This window comes from Eublepharis macularius, chromosome 7 (assembly GCF_028583425.1).
Source record: "Eublepharis macularius isolate TG4126 chromosome 7, MPM_Emac_v1.0, whole genome shotgun sequence".
NCBI lineage: Eukaryota > Metazoa > Chordata > Lepidosauria > Squamata > Eublepharidae > Eublepharis > Eublepharis macularius.
In genome coordinates, this window is record NC_072796.1 from 112,311,670 (window position 1) to 112,335,076 (window position 23,407).

General features: G+C 39.1%; 1 protein-coding gene across 1 annotated transcript in view; it reads left to right on the forward strand.

The window, feature by feature from the left end:
- Positions 1-23,407, forward strand: part of SPAG1 (sperm associated antigen 1) — a 44,005-nt gene that overhangs the window by 5,542 nt on the left and 15,056 nt on the right. Inside the window, exons 5-13 of the mRNA XM_054985248.1 lie at positions 1,608-1,672; positions 2,399-2,511; positions 4,454-4,559; positions 8,050-8,180; positions 9,360-9,466; positions 10,724-10,886; positions 12,757-13,176; positions 13,522-13,621; positions 16,641-16,793. Of these exons, the coding sequence (XP_054841223.1) occupies positions 1,608-1,672; positions 2,399-2,511; positions 4,454-4,559; positions 8,050-8,180; positions 9,360-9,466; positions 10,724-10,886; positions 12,757-13,176; positions 13,522-13,621; positions 16,641-16,793 (1,358 nt within the window). The remainder of the gene's footprint in view (positions 1-1,607; positions 1,673-2,398; positions 2,512-4,453; positions 4,560-8,049; positions 8,181-9,359; positions 9,467-10,723; positions 10,887-12,756; positions 13,177-13,521; positions 13,622-16,640; positions 16,794-23,407) is intronic.

A 23,407-nucleotide genomic window follows, 5' to 3' on the forward strand; every position in this document is an offset into this window, starting at 1 on the left:
TAAATGGGCTTTAGTAGATGCCATAGGCCACCTTAAGTGTGGGAACAGCTAGAAGGTGGCAACTGTATGACTGCTGTTGGTGCATGGGGGCATATAGAGAGACTTGGTCTTTCAGATATGAGGGGTCTGTACTGTGAAGAGCTTTAAAGGTTATAACCGTCACCCTGATCTGAACTCAGAAAGAAACTGGTGACTGTATTAAAATACACTATATAAATATGTTCCTGTTGGCTAGCCCCAGAAAATAGAGAGGCTGCTGTATTCTGTAGCGAGTATATGATTACAATTATAAAATGAATTTGGCACAAGTAATAGATTCGTCAGAGTTTGTTCACCTGGAATGAATTACTGGATTAAGGAAATTGCACGGAAGTAAGATCCTAACATTATGACATTAGTAGATCAATGTCGTAGTTACTGGGTTGAACAAATACTAAGTTGGAATTGGAGACAATTTTTATTGAGAAGGAACTGGTGGGATGGCTTCTGAACCTTTCACCTGCCTGTACCTTTCCCTTCTGAAACTCGACCCTGCCCCCACCCCACTGATATCGAAAATTAGTTCTCTGGTGAGACTCTGAGACTGGAAAATAGAGCTGGCCTGGAGAAAATAGCGGAGGGGTAGCAGTTTCAAGGAATAAACAGTGGAAAGGATGCAGCTCTCCTTTCCTACCCACTGTGGGATTTTTTTCATAGCCAGTTGCTTTGGCTTGCAGCCTCTACCTTCCAGCCACTTTCTTCGCAGTGAACCTCCATAACCGGAAGTAAGCCATGCTGGGAGAAAAGCACCTGAGGGAAGCTACTACACGTTTGGGAAGGGAGTGAAGTGTTGTGTGTGTGTTACAGTGTCCCCCGTTAAATCTCCCCTCTGACACACACATACCTCATACAAATTCAACCTGGCCCTCATCCTAACACTTAAGTCATGTTCATGTCATGTACAGTGAGTCTCTACATTCTGCAGAATTTCAGTAGAATTTATAGGAATACAGTGTATCATGGAGATCCGTAGAAAAAGAAGTGTTTGCAGTAGTTGTTACTTAGCGTTCCCCCTGCCATTGTGCCTTTACTGACTCTTATTAGAAAGTTGACTGTTGCTTCATCGCCCATGGGTCTGGTGAGATGTCTTTGTTCTTAAGTGCCACACATGACAATCCTCATGGACTTTTTATTTTAAAAGATTATTTTGCACATTTAAATCTGCTCAAACATAGGAGAGTGCCTTTGTGACTGTCTTATGGACCAGCCAGGCAATTACAGCACAGTTTTTGGAAGCAGGGAGGTAGCTTTACGATTGACATAGAAGTCTGCTAATCAGTACATGCAAGTCTGGTTTCTCCTTTAAACTAAAAGAGCGCTATTTCCCTGAGCCCAATCTTTAGAAGAAACCCAGTGAGTGTTCTTTCGCCATGGGAATGTCTGTACACAGCTTTTTAATTTTAATACAAGCGTCCTTGTTTAATGTAGAATTGTCCTATCTTGTATCTTATTCTTCCCTCTTCTTTTAGAATGTATATTGTGGACCAAATTTTAACAGCTTCATTTTCAGATGAGGATTTTTATTATTTAAAATATTTTTAGAAAGAGTAAGTCTCTCTTTATTGTAGAATAAAACTTCAGAAAAGAGAAAAATGAAGAAAAATATACCAAAGGACTACAGCGAATGGGATAAGTATGTCAGATACCATTAACTAATTTTTGAAATTCAATTATATACATATTTTATTATGAAGATAATTTTTAAAGGAGTGTATATTTTATTTTTATTATAACGTTTAATAATCAACAGGCGTTCAGGCGTTAATAAATATATCATTTAATAATCAACAGGTGTTCAGGCGTTAATAAATATATCATTATAAAACCATAGCTAAAAATGCTATGGAGTTGATCACTTGGTTCACAAGTTACAGGTCAAATTAGAAAACATAGGAAAAATTCTATCAATCATAGAATAAAACCTAGGAGGAGAGGACTATGTATACTTCCGTGAACTCCTTGGAAGAAAAGTGGGATAACAATGTGTTGGATAGATAAAAAAGAACAAGCTAGAAAGTTCTCAGATTCATTAATTTCTTCCTACCTCTATTCACTTGCAGAGTGTACTTTGAAGGCACTTGAATATGGCAAAATGACAAGCTGCAGTTTAACATCTTGTCTTCAAGCAGGGTTCTAAATCAGGATTAAACTGTGGTAGAGAATCATAATTTGAAGGCAAGAAAATAAATCACATTTTGTGAGTTTCAGCTGTTACAACAGGCAGCTTGCTCCTTGCTAGAAAGTCTTCTGTCCCTACATGGTGTGTGCATGTAGGTTTGTTTGTACCCTTAAACTGTGTAAAAACTGTATAACAAGATCTGTTATAATTAAATCCAGAATATATTTTGGTCAATTTAAGGTTTGATGTGGAGAAGGAGTGTTCCAAAATTGATGAATGCCAAGAAGAACAGAAATCTACAACCAGCTCTAGCATTAATAGAAGTTTGCCAAAAATGGATATAGACACAACAGGTACCTGTGAACAATCCCTCAGCACTGCAGTGATTGTTTGTTTTCTCTTATTAAAAAAAGAGAAGGAATTCTGTTTTCTTAAATAGCATGGATCAGTGACTCTGTAAAATAAGATTTTTGTACAAACTTGGCTATCTGTATTTTACTTCTTGGGTTACATTGTTGGTGTCTCCTATGTAAATCCAGTGGCTTGGATCCATTGGACTGCAAAAACTGAATTCCATTTGTGCAAGATTTGAAGTACTCCTGATTTCTCCCCTCCCCCCACCTGCTGGAGCCCAATGCTTGTTCTAAAGGGAACATGAGGAGCACCTTTTCAAGAAGTACAGGGTGCTGTAGTAGGTAGCCTGCAGCCATTGTGATTGTGCTTTCTGAACCAAATATTCATTGTTTTACCATATCTTGTGTTAGCAGTTAACCCAGACCCTCATGCTAAAAGGGAACCTTATGAATATGATTATATCATAAGCCCCATCCTCATGTGTTTTAAGCAAAATGCTGCCTGGCGAGGCAGAAAATGGCTGCTAGCCCATGGCTGGGAGTTGGAAAATTACTAATATGTGAGGCAAGAGGTGAGACTAGATTTCAGCCCCACACGCCTGGAGATATGCAAAGATCTTAAGACAATAGGATCTTCCAGGAGTTCCTGAATTAATTACTTCTATAGCCTACCAATCTTCCCTTATCCGCTCTCCCAATCTGGGCTATTCAGGGATCTGATAAGCCCTACCTGTCCAACCATCACAGGTCTACTACCTTTAGAAACACCCAGGAAGGTTTAATCAAACCTTTCCCAGTTGTCTTACCCCGGAGATAGCCATTAAGTTATTGTTTTTGGGCAGAAGATGCCATCCTTCCCTAGGGTACATTCCACAGTATAATTGGGCTATCCTCCACCATAGTTGTGTGTGTGTGTGTGTGTGTATGTGTATTTTTGGATCTCACACCCACCCTCAGATGTGTGTCTGAGCCTCTCTTCTTGCTGCAAAGCGTTGGCCACTCAATGCCGCTGCCTCACAGATGTCCCCTCTTTTCTGGACTGGTAATTATCACCCAACCCTGCATTCCTCTCCATTTTTCCTCCATTTTCCAGTTAGCTCTGTGGGTATGCTGTGTATCTTTTCTGTGTGTTTGCTTTGCTATTTCCGCTCAATAAAAACCATTTTTGTTGAACATCCACCTGTTTATTAAAGAGTTCTCTAGAGTAATGATCCTCTTATACATTGGTGGTGATCTCCATTACCCCCTCTCGCTGCCTCTCTTTGCACGCTAATTCCCCCAACTCAAAAAGAGACCATCCATTTCAGTAGCATTTGCCTTTCCATGATGAATAAAGAGTCTTAACACCTAAGAATGAAGTATAAAGATGTGTTTGTTTTCCAAGTCCCTTTTCTAACCTTCTAGGGAAGTTGAAGAAATCAGCGATACAACAAGCAAAAAACATTTTGCAAGGAGAATTAAAAAAAAAACTTGGAAGAAGCAGAATATTCTTTAAAAGAAAGTAAAAATGTATAAAAAGCATTTAGTTTTTTGCTAATTGAGATGAACAGAGGAAACTGCCTTTTACTGAGTTAGGTCCATTGGTCCATCTTGCTTTGCTCTGGCTACACTTACTGACGGTAGCTTTCCAGGCTGTCAGGCAGGCATATTTACCAGCCTTGCAGCAAGAAATGCTTTAAGCTAGAGATGCTGAAGATTGAACTGGTGACTTTCTGCATGCAAAGCATGTTTTATGTGAGTGAGGTCTGGCCTCTTGCTTAATGCTGGGGCTTGCTCCTTCACTAGAGCAAAGAAGAAAGGAAGCTCATGGCAATAAGAGAGAACTGTTGTTGCTTACCTTTATAGCAACCTCCAAACAGAATGGCACCAGTAATGTCTTATGTTTAAAATTTTGGTCTAGCCAGTACATTTTGTTCTTTTAATATTTACTGGCTGTTTCTAGGTATGACCAGAAAGGAGAAGAGTTTTATTGCTAGTCGTGAAAAAGAGAAAGGCAATGAAGCCTTTGTTACAGGAGACTATAAAGAAGCAGTTGCCTACTACATTCGGTGAGTGAATGCTATTTGAGCCTTTGTTTTCAATTTGTGATAGTATTTATGCTTTGTTTTTTTATGAAGTGTTGAATGAATGAAGTTGATTTTCAAAATGGTGTTTGATTTCAGCAATGAGAGCTCTTATTGCATCAGTGTAGCTCAGTGTTCTGAAACAAATTCTTTTTTTTAAATTTTTTTATTTTTAATATCTAACATAAAAAACTACAAAAGACTACAAAGATATAAGGGAAAGAGGGGGGACTGGGGAAAAGGGAAGAACAACATATAAACAAAAAACGCCCACTACTCTACATGTCTTGTATTCCCTTCATGCTGCAATTTTTCTTAAAAGTTAACTTTCTAATATGCTATCAGATTGGTAGATCTTATACAATACAGACTATATTCAGGATCAGGTCTTCTCCCCCCCCCCCCCCCGCGTCTTGGTCTCAGTTCTCTCTGCGCAGCTGCATCAGCTGCGCTCGTTCTCCCCCCCCCCCCCACTTTCCCCTTCAGACTTTGAACTTTCTTCTTGCTGAAACTCCTGATGGTTGAACAAAAAGTCTGTCAGCTGTACTTCCGATGTAATCTTGTAGGTTTGATCCTTATATCTGAACCAGATGCCTTCCGGAAACAACCATTTGTATTTTACATCACATTTCCTCAGGAAAGCCGCAAGTCTTTTATACTTAAATCTTCTTTTACGAGCCAAAAATGGAACATCCTTCAATATTTTAACCTTGTTGCCCAAATAGTCCAAGTCCACATTGTACGAATTATATAAGATGGCGTCCCGAGTCTTCTTAGATGAAAAATCAATAATAATTTCACGAGGCAGCTGACACTTCGTTGCATACTTTGAAGATGTCCGACGGACTTCCAAAACATCGCTTTTTAACTCTTCTTTAGTTACCTTTGCGAATGGCGCCAAAAGTCCCGACACCAAATCTTTTAAATTTTCACTTTGCTCCTCTTTTACATTCTGAAGACGCAGTACCGTTTGGGCACGGTCCACTTGCAATCCTATTATTTGATTCTCCAAGAGCTTCACTTCTTTACTTGTTGCTTTCATGAGTACTACGTTTTCACGTGCAGACTGCTCTGCTCCAGATGCTGTTTCTTTAATGGTTTTCACTTCGCTTTCCACTGAATCAACCTTTTGCCCCATTTCATTTAACTTCGCTACAAAGGGCTGCATAGCTTCAAAGACTGCTCGTCTCACCATCTCTTCCAAAGTTTCCCCCTTCCCCTGTAACATCGCCATCACCGATTTACTCATTGCAGGGCTCTGCTTTTTCGTCGCCATCTTGGGGGGGGGGGGCGCCAGCTAAGTTCCGAAACTCCGTGAAGGGGAAGAAATCCGCACCTTCTTAGCTTCAACTCCCACCAATCCTTCGCATACGCTTAGAAATCAGAAGGGATTCGCTTACTTACAGGTTTTCACCTTAAATCTGCTTATTGCCGTTCTCCATGGCCCGGCTGCACGTGATGTGCTGCGCAAGTCTGCCAGCCTCCGTTGGAGCAAACGGGCAATTTACCCCCTGCATTGCTTTCAGGGGGTTCTTCCCGCCGGGCTCTGGACCCTGCCTCCCTCACTGGGAGTCCTGGGGGTTAACCCTCGCGAGTCAACCGCCCGGTCAGGCTGCTCGGACGTTTCCTCCCGGACCTCCGGAGAGGAGCGTCCGACATGGCCGGGAAAACAAAACCGAATCGTTCTGAAACAAATTCTGAGTTTCTCAGTCACTTAGCCTACAAGCTGCTTAGCTGTTTCAGGCCCATGAGTGTTGATTGTAATCCTGCTTGCAAGCTGTTTATTGCAGTGGAATTTAACCAGCCTGATTGTGCGCAGGATTATAGCCATAGTAAGTAGGACTTTGGCGCAGGGAGAGCAGCAAGCTGTCTGAGGCAAGAACATTGATATGCAATTATAAAGTAATTATTTCCATTTAAAAGAAGTAATTGGCATCCAGGAAACTAATAAAGTGTTTCTTTTAAAAATATCCTAATGAATTTGTATGCATCCGTTTATCCAGTATAGTTTTTTAAATGGTGCAGTGTTTTAGTTTCACAACAAACTCGTGAGGTATGTTAGGCTGAGTTTATATGCAGACAACAGCCTCTCAGAAATTTGAATTAATATGAATTTATTTATTCTGACTTATATATTGCTCTTGCCTGAGGATAAGTCAGCTAGTAGAAGTTTAAATGACTATATGTCTTCTTCTGAAAAAGACTGTGGTAAAAATCCTCCTGTGGTTTTAAAAAAACCTTTTTTTCTTTCTACTGTGATGTCTAGTCAGACAGGTCTTGCAGGACTTCAGAGAGTGATCCTCAAGGCTATTTAGTGTTCATTATTAGTTGAACGACTGGAATCTGGATTTGCCAAATCCAAGCCCAGCTCTTTAGCCATGTCACCACAGTAGCACTTGAGATACCTCGAGTGCAAGCCTAAGCTGACCTACTCAGAAATACGTCCCCATTTATTCAGTGGGTCTTATTTCCAGGAAAGCATCCTTAGGATTGCAGCCCTTGTTGATTTTATCTGCTTTTTTCTTCTAGCAGACACTATGCCTGACCAGTATTCATTTATTTCATGATCCTCTCTCAAGGTTCCACCCTTCCTGTTCAGCATATTGGATCATATTTATCAGGGTGTATATGGGTGTTTCTGCACACAAATAAAACAAGAAAGAAGTAAAAAAATCTGAGCCAGCAATTCCAGGGGAAGGATATGGTTATAGCAAAATGTGCAGTGATGAGTTCCAGTAGACTGAGGGCAAAAATGAAATGCAGTCAAATGCTGCTACAAGACTGCTGAGATAGACATAGTTTTTTTTAAAAAAAATTACATTATATATAGTTCTCCACTTGACCTAATCTATTGCTTTGGAAGATTAAACTTCTGTGCATTTTTTAGCACAGAACCAGGGTTTTTAAAATGAAGAGATCTTTTCAAAACATTCTTCAGGCTTGTATTTGTGAAATTGCCTTGCTCACAACTCTCCTTTTTTAATTACATCTCAAGGCTCACTACATGTTATGTAGAAATAGGAGAGCCTCACCTGCCTTTTTATGCATGTGTGGAAAGGGAGGATGTAGGAATTTGGAGCACCAAAATAGTGATGATGGTGTTTAACACTCTCCATGCCTATAGTTCCTCTTTTCCAAATTACTTCTCATTCTAGCTGGTTCTGTCCATGTGAGGTTCAAAATGTGTGTCAGCAAGGACAAGCACCCGTTCTGTAGCTTTGCTGGAAGGAAAAGCAGTTTGTGAGTTGGAAGGATGATTGGGAGAGGAGAAATTATTGTTAGTGAAAGGATGAAGCATTCCTTTATTCATTTTGTGATTCAAACTCCTCCTTTCTAAAGCTGCTTTTCTTTAATAAAAAGAATTCTAGGGCTCTTTTATTATGTACTATTTGCTCCTCAGTGATCTTTGAAACCTGAGCTTACTGAAGTTTCTGTGTTAATTTCAGGCCGCCTAATACTTTTTCCTCTTTTGTAGGAGCATATCTGCATCCCCCAGCGTGGCTGCCTACAATAACAAAGCTCAGGCAGAAATAAAACTTCAGAACTGGCATGCTGCTCTTCAGGATTGTGAAACTGTATTACAAATGGAGCCTGGAAATAGAAAAGGTAAAATGAAATAATTTATTTCTGAAAACATAATGCTGATACCATCCATTTAAAATGAATGGAATGTAAGTGAAGAAATGCTCCTGTTTAAATGCTTTATGCAATGCACCCTATTTTAGCAACTGTCAGTTAAGGTTCTGTAGTACCTATATACCTATAATCAAAAAGTATTGTGGAACAGCCAGTCCCAAACATAATTGTTCTGCCTCCATTACAGTGGGTAATGACTTGTTTACAAGATATTGATTAAGTACTCTTGCTATGGGCTTCTCTACACATCTTTGTTGCTGAAGGAAGTCTGTGACAACCCAATGCTTGTTTTGCTAATACACAGTTGAATTTTTCTCCGCTACTGACCTACATTCACTGTAAAAACTCATTCCTTTTAACTGTATGTATGATCTGAGATACAAGCAAACTATGAAATGATGGTGGAAAATGAATCCTAGAGAGCAAATGTGTTCCACTTCCATTTAGGTAAACTGCACCTAGTGTGTGTGCAGCTCCCTGCAGTCTTGGCAGGTGAGAACTCTTCTTTTTCTTTGCAGTCTTCAGTGAAGAAAAAGAAAGTTTCCATGAGGATAGGCAATATCTTTTCTCCAGGAAGACAAAATAAATGATTCTTGTTACCTAGAAGACAAGTGTGATCTCTTCCTCTGTGTGTGTGTGTGTGTGTGTGTGTGCGCGCGCTCTCTCTGTCCCCCCCCCCCGAACAGATGATGATGAGTCACATGACAAATCTTTGTGCAACACGCATTTCTCAGACATATCACATAATACAAATTTTGGCAGCTGTAAATATATATATATTTTAGAGAGTTATACTTAAGCACACCAGCATCTTCACAGGTAGATGTTGCATTTTTTCTTTCTTTGTACATGTAGGCCAAAGAAAGTTGCCTACTTTTGTGCCTGAAGTGTAGTGAAATTTTGATACTGCCAAAATATAAGCATTCATGTCTTTTCTATGGCCTTCTAAGAAGATGATCTGTTTGTCAAATTAGATTAATTTTTAAACAGTTAATGTTATTGTGTAGCATTATTGCAGTACATAATTGTAATTAATAATTTTAAAACAATGTTACATTTCTATCGTATAGGTTGCTATGGAGGATTTATTATGTACTATGTAACTTAGAACAGAGTAATTACATGAATACACCCTTTCTTATTCTACAGCACTTATGCGCCGGGCCACTGTATACAAGCATTTACAGAATTATAATGCAGCTAAAGAAGATTTACAAAAAGTATTATGTATTGAGCCTGAAAATATTATAGCAAAGGTAAGTATCAGTAGCGCACTTCATGGTTATAGTGTGCCAGTCTCATACTTCACCTCTTTGGTGCCACCTCTGCCTGGGCCCTGAGCTGCTGTGGTTCCTGTGGCGTGGGAAGTGATGTGGAGGGGCTATGGGCCTTGGTTCGTGTCCTGCCTGCCAGGGGCCTAGTGGTGATATCTGAGGCAGGCAGCAAACACTTGCTTGCAGGCTGTGATGGGGTAGTCTCTGGTGCTGCTGGCATATGCTCAGCCAGTGCCTCTGCGGCACCAGGCCTCACCTGATCCTGTGGGTTCTCAGGCTCTTCCTCTGAGCCCTACAGGTCTGAGCCACTGGCCTGGTCAGAGGAGGTCATGACAGTACTTTCCAACCTGGAGGTCCTGACTTTCAGCATTATATCTTTGTTTGTTTGTTTGGATTGTCTCATCATAGAGTTTTTGAGGTATGAGGTATGAGATGATCAGAAATGGTTTACCATCAGCTTCTTCTGTGCAGTACTAACCAGGGTTAGCTGAACTGCCACTGCCATTGTCCATGAAAGATCCTCTGCCACTATCACCTTGCACTGTTGTTGCTGCCCAGTAGCTACCCTTCAAGGATTCCTCTGCCCGCATCACCATGGGACCTGTCAGTTCTTGTCTGCTGATGTGACTATTGATTCCTGAAAGGGGGGGGGGTGGATGTTTCAGCTTTGTCCATTCTGCCTTGAGTGACTCTGCTAGTACTCTTGACAGAGTCCATGCTCTTGACTGTATCGCTGTCAGCTTCACTGACACACTCAAACACACTCACTACATTAAGGCGTATATCGAAGAGAGGGGGATCATAGATGTAGACTATGAGATTGTGGCACAAGAATTTTCTATTGGTTCTTAGATCCATTTTAGATCCCATTAGAGTACAAAAAAAGTAGGATTTTAAAAAATATTGTATCTCTTTACACTTTTGATTGAAGCTCATATGCCATTCTGGAGCCAGCCCTATCTAGTTTAGGGAGAGGGATGATCCTTGTAGAATTCTTTACTGTTCTACCAAGAAGTTTCTCAGCCCTTAACTTAAAAATCAAAGCTATGTAATACCTCCTGCTAATGGTGGAGTCTTCCACTGCTGTAACTTACTGCTGTAAGTTACTTCATGTGTTAGAGCAAGGCATCTTGGCATAGGCTCCTTGTCTCAGTGGAAGACTCTACTATTGGTGGAATGAAATTTTGGAATCCAACCATTTGTATATTTCATTTTTATAGAAAATATTTTCTTCTGCAGAAAAATCTCTCAGATATTGAGAAGACTCTGAAAGAGTTAGAACCTGTATCTCAGTCACAGATCAAAGGGAAAAGAATACTTATCCAAGACGTAGAAGAATCAGAAGGTGGTGAAGAAAAAGGAGAAAATGATGTAGATCATGAAAATGGAAGTGGAGACAAAAGTAATATTAATCTTTTAATTACTTTCCTTGGCGCATGAAGCTGGCATCAACCAAGATGATTAAGGGTTTGGAGCACTTTTGCTGTGAGGAAAGGCTGGAGAGTCTGGGCCATGGTAGAAGTTTATAAAATTATGCATGAGAGAGAGTGGACAGAGAGAACATTTTGTTCCTCTCCCAAAGTACTAGAGCTCAAAGATATTCACGGAAGTTGATGGACAGTTGATTCAGGACAGACAAAAAGGAATATTTCTTTACATAATAAGTGATTAAAATGTAGAATTCACTGCCAGAAGATGCAGCCACAGGCATAGATAGCTTTATAAGGGGATTAGACAGATTAATGGAGGATAGGTTTATCAGTGACAACTAGCCATGGTGTCTAAAGGGAACTTCCACATTAGAGGCAGTAAATCTCTGAATACCAGTGCCCAGAGGCTCAATCAGGGGAAGATCTCAGCTTCTATGCCCTGTTGTTGGCCCTCCAGTGTAAGTGGTTGGTCACTGTGTGAGACAGGATACTGGATTAGATAGACCACTGGTCTGATTCAACCAGGCTCTTCTTACATTCTTATGTTATTCTCATTGTCTTGAAGTTGAGAAAAGGCTTTGAAATCTTCTACTCTTCTTCAAGATTTCTTCCTTTTACTGTTTAAAATACTTATATTAGTAAACACATATCCTACAAGCACAGGGTGGTTCTTCTCTGTCTCCTAGTTGCCATCTGTGATTACTGAAAAGGTAATGCCGAGTGTTAGGGGATACTTCATGAATACAATATTATGCAATATAGGCAGCTGCAGTAAGGAGAGTTAATAGAATCATAGGGTTAGAAGGTACCTCCAGGGTTATCTAGTCCAACCCCCTGCACAGGGCAGGAAACTACCTCCTCCACACCCCCAGTGACCCCTGTTCCATGCCAGAAGATGACAAAACACTGTTAGGATTCCTAGCTAAACTGGCCTGGGGAAAATTACTTTCTGACCCCAAAGTGGCAATTAGCATTACCCTGGGTGTGTTAGAAGGAGCCATGAAAACTAGATTTCATTTTCTTCTCTTTAGGATTTTTATTTTCTATTCTGATAGAGGCTTAACCGAGACAAACCATGTACTTTTTATTTGCTATACATTTGTCATCTTATTAATCAAGCACTTAAAACTCTCACTTTCAGATTGCTTATTCTGAAGTAGTCCTTTTAATATTTTCTGTGGGTGTCTTTATAGTAAACAAGTTGAAGGATATAAATTTTCTATGCTTGAAAGTTGTTGGTTTGTCTAATAACTAATCTTGCCTGCTTATACATAGTATTCTATAATTTTAGACTCTGCTGACTAATCTTTAATGTGTTTGGATCTGAATGATAAACTTTTTTTAAAAGGGAAAGATTATTCAGGATCTTAAATATCAGACTTTAAAAGTGTGTGTCTATACCATTTTACAAGATAAGAGTTGTTTTAATATTTTTCAATATATTTATATATATATTGATGATAATAAATATTTAATCTTGCTTGGCACATAGTTGTGATTTGCTGTCTTACAACTAGTCAAGAACTAGCTCTTTAAATAGAACACCCAGCATTTCAAAGGTTAATTTCAAGGAGCTTAGTATGTCATTTAGAACAAGGTAGTGTAAATTATTAAAAGGGGGGACTGATTTGACAGCATTGAATTCAGGCTATAGCATGTTGTTTATACTTACTATTTTATGCTTGTTTTCTGAGAATGCATGTTTGTTCTGGGGTAAGCTAATTTCAGTAAGATAGAATGTTTTAAGAATCTGCTGATACTCTTAGTCCACCCCTCTTTTGTTTTTACAATAGTTCCTTCTGATGATGCAAACTCTAACCTAGCTGATTAACTTCCTTATAGAAACTGCTGTGCTAGTGGGAAGACAGATTGCAAGTGAGAAGAGTGAAATGGGGAATGCACAAAAGAAGTTCCCCAGCAAAGGAGATGGCTGTAAATCAGAATGCAAGGAGGCACAGAAACACAGAGATCCTTCTGAGACTAGAATTAAAAAAGGCACACCTGAAAAAAGGACACCTATATTGTTGCAAGACTGTGAAGGTGGAGTAAATGGTTATCTAAGCAGTGGGCAAAAAAATAGTGAAAACAGTAATGCTAAACCAAAGGACGTAGAATCTTCCTCCGCAGGAGAAAGGAGTTCCACTCTGCTCCCCCCCACTGCAGCAACATTGAAAGCTGAAGGAAATGCATTGTTTAAGAATGGACAGTTTGGAGAAGCTATTCTCAAGTATTCAGAAGCAATTGAAAATGTCAGCAAATCAGGTAAGTTCCAAATCCTTATAAAATTGTAAAATTGCTATTCTGTTAATTTCTGGGTATTTATTATCTCCAGACTGGTTCCTGGAATGAATAAACAGTTGAAAAAATTATTCATGTACGTTGAAGTAAAACTGACCTTCCCTGTGGATTTCATAGCAACATGGTTGCCTGTTAAAATGATAAGAGGTATTTATAGATGGTTGAATGAAACGAAGGGTCCCTGAAGCTGCTTCATGAGCAGGACTGCATTACTGCAGTGCAACCTGGAACCCAAAGAATGTTTTTTTTTAATACTAATAACATTTGACTTCAGTAATCAGCTTTCATTTTAATTATGTATAACTTTAGGAATTCAGAGCCCAGAGGATGTAAGCATTTTATATTCAAACAGAGCAGCATGTTACCTAAAAGAAGGCAACTGTGTTGACTGCATTCAGGACTGTAACAGGTAAATAGCACCCATCTTGCAGGGAAGCATTATTCCCCATAATTATGGTAGTATTTGAACTGTTTTTTTATTATTTAAATAGTTTGGAAGGTGTAACGCCTACTCTGTGTGTTCTGTAAAAATATGTTGTAGATCACTTCCTGGGTAAGGAAAGGAGGAAGAGGACAGTTCATATTTCTTCAGTTTATTTAAACATGTACAAAGGGTTTGAATGTAAAATTTAAGTAGGTTCTTTACATAACTGTCGGCCCATTCTGATAGGTATTTATGCATAAACTTCCCTTTGATAGCAGAATCTAGCTAGAATTGTGTGTGATCCAATACGTTTACAAGTAGTTGCATCAGAATTGCGACATGATTTCAAAGTTACGTTGCAGTCTTTCCCAGAAACCGAGACTAACCTTGGTCTCTCACTGTGGTGTAGTATCAGGCACAGGGAATGCCTTTAGTCCCTTCTCTCTAGAGCATGCTGTTTTAAGTGTTATTGACACTTCAAAAGTGTCTTCTGTTACGATTTTTTAACTGGTCTCTGAGTCCAACTAAAAGAGTTTGAAATATACCAGTAAAGCCATAGTTTTCCAGGCCTTGTTTTCCTAATAGTAAAAATTACTGGATGTAGTGCATGGCTGATCAAGGATTGCAACAAATAAAACTGAACTACTGGATAGTAGATTCTCAGGGCTTTGGATCAGCATGTTAGGAATACTGAAGCATCATCTGAATTAAGAAATGTTTTTCAGAGAAAGTTATTTCTTAGATCTCAAACTTTCCGTTGTGATATATTGGAGCTTTGATTCCTGAAAGTTCAAACCTTGGAAATCTAGTTAGTCTTTGTTGCTACTGGACTCAAATCTTGCTCTTCTACTACAGACCAATACAGCTACCTCCTGAAACAATTAGTTGGTGACTCCTTATTAACTCTCAAAGGTTGTAGTTGTTTGAGACAACCACACTGTTAGGTTGGTCCCAGAAAACTAAAGATTCGAAAAGATTGTTTTAGACCAACTTCTCTTTTGGTTTAGAAATATACATGCTTTTTGAATTACAAAGAACGCTTCATCAATATGAATAGGTAGGTAGTTTAATCTTCTTTGGAACTAAGACTAAAGAGTTTGGGTTGGCCTTTGGGACTCCGAACTAAATCAGAAAAGGGTAGGGGGATAATGAGTGTATGAAATAGGGATTGTATTCTGTTTTTCAGATTTTTTGCTAGCATTTCGTGTCCCAGGGTTTCAGGATAAGGCAGACTAGAAAGCTAAATAACGTTCCAAATTTAGTTGAAAATGAGTTCAGTCACTTCAGAGAGTGAGATATTCGTAACCCATTTTTGCATGTTAAAATATACTGCTTTTCACTTTATTTCTATTTTAATACCTAAAAACGATGTCAGTAAAACTAAATCTGAAGTGTGTTTGTAGACATGATTTGCAGTGGGCAGCTCACTGCTGTCATGAGAGAGACAGTGGAGCTGCCAGGAGAAAAATCCTCTGTCCGTTGATCTACCTGTTATGGAAAGCCTGAAAGAGCAGAGTCAGGAATGTGTGAAATTCTGTAGTCCTTTGGAGTAGCAGTCAGCATCATAAAAATATTTGTTTTAATTTAAGATAAATGCACTTTTAAAATTGTGATGATAGGTTTGAAATGTGTAGACAGCGTTTAAAAATGTCTCAGAAAAATGTGATCTGAATATGACCATCTGGTGGTGCACTGAAAGCACTTGAGATTTATTTGTCTGAGATCCTTTTTTTTGTTTGGTGAACCAAATGTGTGGCCCCTGATGAAGTGATATCGTGTGAAACAAGTGTGATTATTCAGCTAGCCCCTTGTCTGGCGGGGGGGGGGTGTCTCCCATCCTTCCCCCTTCTTCACGGTTCCACCTAAAAGAGAAAGAAAAGTGTATTGCAAATGTATGTATTCACATTGAAGAATTACCTGCAGTAGGAAGCGTTCTACTGGTGCATCCTTCCTCTGTGCATCGACCTGAAAGAAAGAGAGATGTCATTGACTTTATTGGATCATGCTCAGATTACATCTTTGAACTGATTCCTAATATTTATGAGCAGACGTTATTTATGTATTTATACTTATTTATTACTGAATGCACTTTTTGATAGAGTTATGTCTTTTGTGATTGGAATGGGGATAGATATTTGTAATGACTTTTAAATATTTATAAGCATTTAATAGAGCACTTGGTCACTTTACACTTTTCATTGATATTAATAAAAAATACAAAACATTTATACAAAAAACCCACAATTGTGTTTGCTGTATAGAATCAATTGTTTCCTATGGTGCGGCTTATCCACTAAGTTTGTTGATTATATACATAACTGCTCAGAATTCTTGAAACACTGATCCCTACCTTAGAAAAGAGTCTTCTACCCAAATGAACATACGTGGATGTTTATTAACAGTGAATAAAACCTTTATTGGTAGCATCAGAGTTCATCATATATTTACAGTACAATCCAATGCAGACAATTACATTGTTAAATGCTTATTTTCCTGTGTGGAAGTCCGGTGTGGAATTTCTGTATACTTTGAAATAGTACAATGCAATTTGGAACCCCTACTTGCCTATACAGAGTTTGCAGTTGAAGTAGATTGTAGAGAGACAACTGATAGCCATTACCAGCCAGATATGCTTCCATATGTATTGAATGTTCTGCAGCTATAACAACTGTACTAAAAGGTACATAGGTAGTATTTAAGCAGAATAAACATTAATCCTGTTACTTACTATCAGTTGGCTTAAATCTGTTCCTTGGTTGTCTGATTAATAGGCTTTTCAGAATACTACCTGGATTCAAAAAGAAAGTAATAATAGTCTACGTGAATAGATCTATCCTTTTATTTCCCCACCAGGTTTATTTTAAGATAGATAAATGATCTAAAAAAATCTGAGATATACTATATATATGTTCATAACTATGCCAGTATGATCAAAATATTTTTGGTGCCAATCACCTTCTTTAGCCTTGTTCTACTAATAGTTTCCAGCCTCCTTTTTCCTTAGAGCATTGGAACTTCATCCATATTCTCTCAAACCGCTTCTGCGTCGAGCAATGGCGTATGAGTCCATGGAACGATACAGGCAGGCATATGTTGATTACAAGACATTACTCCAAATAAACAGTGGGATCCAGGCAGCAAATGACAGTGTTAACAGGTAACCATTTCTAAAATCAATATTTGATAGTAACCTAACATTGGGTTTTGTGATATGCTATTGCAGTGGTTGCTACACCCATCTAAGCATTTGTTACTTGTGCAAATAATTCTTAAACTATTCATAGAATAAAATAATTTGACTCTGCTTCCTTTGTTTATCCTCACTGTTCCTGCCCCCCAAATTTATTAATAATTTTCATTAAGATGCTTGGAGTCAGGACCATGATAAATCTGAATCTGTATAATTTCTAGCATTTGGTTGACACTAACCAAATATCTAGTGAGAATAACAACTGTTGTATTTAGTTAAGTCAGTAGAAAAGTGGGTTGTAAACAGTTCTGTTTGTTTTTTAAACCTCACTTGGTCCTTCAGTTCAGCTCCTCTGTTCATTACCTTAAGTTTTTACCTCGGGAGGTCCCTAGTCACTCACAGCCAACACTACTTTTATTTCCACTCATACAGAGCTTCAGGTGTTATCCACTTTACTCAGAATTTTTACCTTGAGAACACCTGGCATTTGAATCCTCGAAGGCCTGCATTTAAACCATCCGTAACAATGATTAAAACCCCCACATTAACCTCCAGAAATAAAATAAAAAAACTTGCTTACATGCAAAACATTACATGGTTGCTTTTATAGTCATGCTATTTGCTGTTGCAGAACATATTAATATATTATTTTCAAGGTGCTAGACCTGGTGTTCAGCCTTTTGTTTTTTTCTTTGCAGTACTTTATTCAAGAATAAAGCTAGCTATGGATCAAACTTGTATAGAATTTGTTGTACCAGGAACAATAGGTTTGATTTCACTTCATTGTTCTGTGTCAGAACTGGCAGGCTTCCTATTCCTTATTGAATTGATAATCCTTATAGCAAGATACCATTTTGTTGCAAGGCTTTAAATCTTCCTTATTTAGGAAGTAAGAAGGGACCACTGGTAATATGAGGAAATCTTCTGATTATTGGTGCTACAAATGGCTCACTAACTCCCCCCCCCCGAATCAGCCCACATCATCCAGGTAGCAATGCACCATAACCAGAGAGCAGGAGGGCTTTAGCACAAGAAAGTGTCCTTTTGCACAGCAAATTGCTCTCAGTAACCTAAGAGAGGTAGTTGAGCTATATACAGCAGGAAAGACCTCTTTCCTGGACTGTTTCCTGATGCTAGGTTGGCTCCTACCTACTGACAGCAGAAGCGTAGGTGTTTACTGTTTTCCCCGCCCCACAGTGTTTTCTTCTGAATCCCAGAATTTAGTTTTCTAAATTTATTTTACATCATTTATTTCCAGCCTTGGTCCCCACTGGGGACCCAAAGCAGTTTACATCATTCTCCTCTTCTCCATTTATCCTCACAACAACCCTATGAGGTAGGTTAGGCTAAGAGTATGGGAATGGCACAAGGCCACCCAGTGGGCTTCCATGGCAGAGTGGGAAATTGAACCTAGGTCTTTCAGGTCCTAGTCTGACACTCTGGCCACCACACTACATTACATATAGATCCCCGTGGCAGTGGGACCTGCATAGATTAATAGAGTGGTGGTGTGGGGCTTCAATGAAGAGGGGGAAGGCAAAAAAATTGCCCTTCCTGCTTATTCTGACAATGGGCCTCTGATACTAATCTACACAGATTTCACATACCCAGGAATGTACTTTCTGAAAGTCAGATGGTGAGAGGAGAGGGGAACATGGCAAAGATCCACTTTTCTTTAGGATCCAACGCACTCATTATAAATTTAAATTTTCTATATGCTTGCTGTCATTGCCATTGATGAATACTTTGGTCATAAGCTCAAGCATGGCTGCTGCACAACATTTATTTGTCCCCTTAGTGTGGGGGTGGCCCCTATGCCTCTGATGTAGGTTTATGAAGGGGCCAGAGCCTTTGGACCTATTGGGGAAGCTGATTATCAATCCTGTGAACTTAGCTTTTGAAGTAATTTAATATAGCTTCATATATTCTCCAAATAAGCTGATCTCTAATATATTGTGAGATGAGTGTTCAAAGACAAGATGTTATTGACCATGCAATTGAAGTATTGTTTGTACTAAAGGCCAGTTGTGTATATAACACGCTTGCCTGCCAGCAGTGAAAACCTGATATTAATGTTGGGCCCTGTATTTATTTATTTACATATTTCTATCCCACTTTCCCCCCTAGTGGGGACCCGAAGTGGCTTACAGTATCATTCTCCCTACCTCTGTTTTATCCTCACAACAAGAACTCTGTGAAATAGGTTAGGTAGAGAACAAGGTTTCCATGGCCAAGTGGGAATTTGAACCTGGGTCTGTCAGATCCCAGGGTAACATGCTAACGTACTGGTACCCACAGCCAGTATTTCAGTGAACCACCACATTGAAATTATTCTCCTGTGTAACTGAATTAAATTAATTTTCCACTTCCACCAGCAAAAAGGTGCTATCCATTAAATACTTGACGCTGTTTATCCTTATCATCATCATACACCAATATGGTGGTTATAAAAATTTGAGGGAAACGTTCAAAATATGCAATTGATTTTTATTAGAAACAACTCACTCCCTGCTTTGAAGTTTCTTTTACACTGCATGTGATGATTACATATGAATCCCATAAGTAATGCGTTCCTTCCTCAGTCTATAATTAGTTATCTATGTTCGTATTATGTTGGTGTTTGTATGGCTTATGGCTTCGGCCGGAAAAGCAATAAACATATTATTATTATTAATCTATTTTGACGCACGCTTTAAGGTTTGTTCACTATAGTACTGTCATAGCTGTATAAGTTGTTATATTTCTATAGTTCCTTCTGAAGTAGATTTTAAATTCCAAACTCTTAGGATTTTTATGAGAAACTGACACTCGAGATTTGTGGTGAGTTTAAAACTTTTAGAATAAATCTTATATGGTAAAGTTCAATTTTATCTTGTTTTTATCACGCTGAAACTTGCATAATCTAACATTCAATGTTTTATGGATTTTGATGCTTTATATTGACATTTCTTTAACTTGCAGAATTATAGTAAGCCATGCTGAACTCTGGGTAGTGTCCTAGGGCACTAAGACTTTAGACATATTGTCTGCCTTTAAAAAAAAAAATCAGAATTTTAGTAGTGTGCTAGATCCAAAAGAGCACTTTGAGTAGAAGAGTATCTTTGGGATCCAACTCCACAATTTGACTCTAATCCTGTATATGTTAATACACAAAATGAAGATCCCTATTCAGTCTCTGAGCAGTTAAGACAGAAGTAATTTGTATTAACTAATGAATAAACCCTGAGAAAGTGTCTTAATGGGTCCTGTCAAGGTCCCCCTGGACTACCATTCTTAGCAGGATTCTGAAGCAACAGGTGATCCTCTAGAAATCTGCCAACCAAAGGTTCACTGGTGGAACTTCTATCACACTTCTCTTTTAAGCCATTATTTTTCCTCTGAGATCTAGGATTAAAATAGTCCTTTGTCTTTTAAAAGTGTTATGAAGTGATAGGCTGGCTTCATATATAAACCATTTGATTTTTAATCTTCTGATTAGAGAGACACGCAACATTGATGTCCATTGATTTTTGAAGAACATTTTCATTTAACATTTGTTATGAAAAGGGATACCTTTTATGCTTGCATATAGACACTTTTAAATTTACCTTCTGCTTCTTGACACTTTGACTTTTCCCTCCTCTAGGCCTTATTTATGCTTTTTGCTTCACTGCTTACTCCTGCTTTCTTCCTGACAATCCATCTCCTTATTTCAGCAGCTTCTTCCTCTTCCTCCTGCTGGTAAATCATTTTCAGCTTGCAAAGTATTTGTTTCTGGAATATATGAAGTACAACTAAAAATATTTGAATCCAGGGATGGGGAAAAATATCTCCTTTTAGGAGTGAATTAATTGGTAATCTTTAATGTTGCCTCTGAGTTCCTTTAAAGGACTCTGATTAAATCACCCCAGAAATGAAAAATGAGAGGGGAGTTTGAATATCTTCGTGTTGGTTCATGCATTACTGAAGTGTTACTCCATTAATGTATGTTTAAAGGGATCATGTGAGTTGGGTGACTGATATGGTTCCTTCTGTGCTAACACCAGCCCTAGGAGGGATGACATTGCTTGGTTAATACTTGAAAGGTGGGGTAAAGGATGGCTAGGCTGTTGCTGTACTAACTGATGCTGTACTAACTTACAGTACCCAAAAAAAGAAAGCTTTGAGGTTGATTTTCTAGCCTGTGACATCGCTGTGCCCAACTCTTGTTGTCTGGGAGAAAGATTACTGAAGTGGTGCTAATTATCGTACCCTCCAGAATAACTGTCTGTTTGGGAGTTAGCAGAATTATTGTCAGTGCTTGTAGCCTTGGTTGATGTGAGTTGACGGAAGGTTTAAATTGTTGATCTTACAAGCAAAATATGGTGTGATTCTCTTCTGATACTCTGAAGTTCAATATGTACATGAGATTGTGCAAAGTTCTAATATGAATGTCTGTTAATATTCAGATGATACAGCTTGGATTTCGCTTTGGGTTGGATCCAGCCAACTTTTCCACTCCACTGCACTGAATTATCCTTACCACAGCCCCCTATCCCATGTGACTAGTGTCCAAGCACATCCTTTGATCCCCAGCATAGCCTTTTTGAGTTTTCACCAGTGGAAAAGCTGGTTGGATACAACGTTTTGTAACCAACTGAGAATCCACAGTCTGTTCTTCAGGTGAGGCTGGACTTGGAATTGCACATTCCCTTCACTCTGTGGAGAAGTAATTATTAAACCAGGAGATCTCACATCTATTGGATCTGGAATCTCCTTGATCTTCCATGCTTCACCCTGCTAAAAAGGCATGTGCTCATTATGGCTAGGGAGTGAATGCAGATGTTCTGCTGAAATCTGATGTCTAAACTGAAGTAGTAGAGTTCTTCAGCCGTGTAACATAAGGGGAATAGTAACACCAGTTTATGGGACTTCATCTCAGCTGACTGGAAAACTGCGTCTGGGCCAAAAAGCAGTGGCCCATCTCTGAGGACATGTTAAACTAGTGTTTCAGAAGTTTTCTGTAGTCTGCTCTGGCACGAATCAGTGTGACTAGTTAAATCCTAAACTTGGATCCTATGTACCTAAAACATAGACCCTACCATGCCTTCTGATTATTAAGAGGTCTGTTGTGATACTACTATCCATGTCTCAGGCTCAGATAGCAAGCTTGGCTGCTGCTTCCCTAAGAGGTTTGCCAAAATACAAAGTCTGTACATTGGAAGCAATACATTAAGGTGGAATGCTTTGTAAGAGGCTCTTCAGAATATAATAGTTGTATTTTTTTCTCCGCTAGGTAACCTGTAAACAGACACATGTTATTTTGGTACAGCTACATCCAAAACGAAAGATGCTGTGAGACTCTTTTGCTTCCTAGTTCAATATGTGCATGTTCTCAGCATAACCTACCTCACAAGGTGGTTGTTGGGATAAAATGGAGAAGCATAATGCCATGAGCTGCTTTCAGGTCACCATTGGGGAGAAAAGTACAGCATAAGCCATCTTATAGTTTGATTAAACTCCAGTTTAGCATGATGTCTGAATGCAGGCTTCTGAACAGACTGGTTTGCAGCATAGGTACTGAACTGGGATTCCCAACCATATGCCTGGCTTGTTACTGTAGTTTGTGCTAACTGTGGTTCATCATGATATCTGAATGCAGAAATCTTCGTTTGTTCAGCAGCAGCAGCAGCATCCCACTTAGTCTCCTTTGCACAAAGAGAAAAGAACAACCCAACTGCTCCAGCTTTCTCAGGGCACTCCCTCCTTCCCTTTGCCTCCTTTCTGTGTCATTCTGGCTTTGCTAATGATGACTCACCAAGCAGGGATGTACATCAGTCTAGAAAAGCAATTTAAATTTGGCTAATTATAGCCCAAACCACAGTTACAAACTTTATTCTGAACATTAATTTAAACTGTGTTTTTGATCAGACTTCATGTTGTAAAAAAATGTCTGTGCAGATATAGAAATAATAATAATAATACCCACATTCAGCACTAACTGTAGTTACCTGCATACTTGGAAGGGAGAGGGTAATTTTGGCCTGAGAGGGGAGATGGAGTAGCCCAAGTGGCAATCACAGTGGGTTGGCAATTGGGCAGCAGTGCACTAGCACCAGGCCTGAAAGAGAGACAGCATTTAGCTTGACCTTTAAGTCTGTGCTTGGCTGGATTGGAGTTGATACTTGGTTTAGACACTGCTCCCTTCCCACTCCAAACTCAACTAAGGCTGATTCCACACAGAAGTTTTTCTCTGTTTCAGCAACGCTAATTGTGCTCCTTGTATTTTTATTTCCGTATGACGTTGTCCTTCATTCCTGCACCAATCATGAACAATCCATTTTTCGCTGCTCAAAAATTAGGGTTTAGGGTTTTTTTTTTTTGCCAGTGTGATGCAGTGGCTAGCAGGTTCAGCTCCCCATTCTGCCATTGAAGCTCACTGGGTGACCTTGAGCTAGTCACACACTCTCAGCCTAACCTAGCTTGCAGGGGTGTTGTGAAGATAAAATGGACAGGAGAATGGTGTATGCTACTTTAGGTCCCCACTGAGGAGAAAAGATGAAGTGTAACTGAAGTAAAACAAACAAACAAAAATCCCTGATCTTTTCCTGCATGGCATTGTA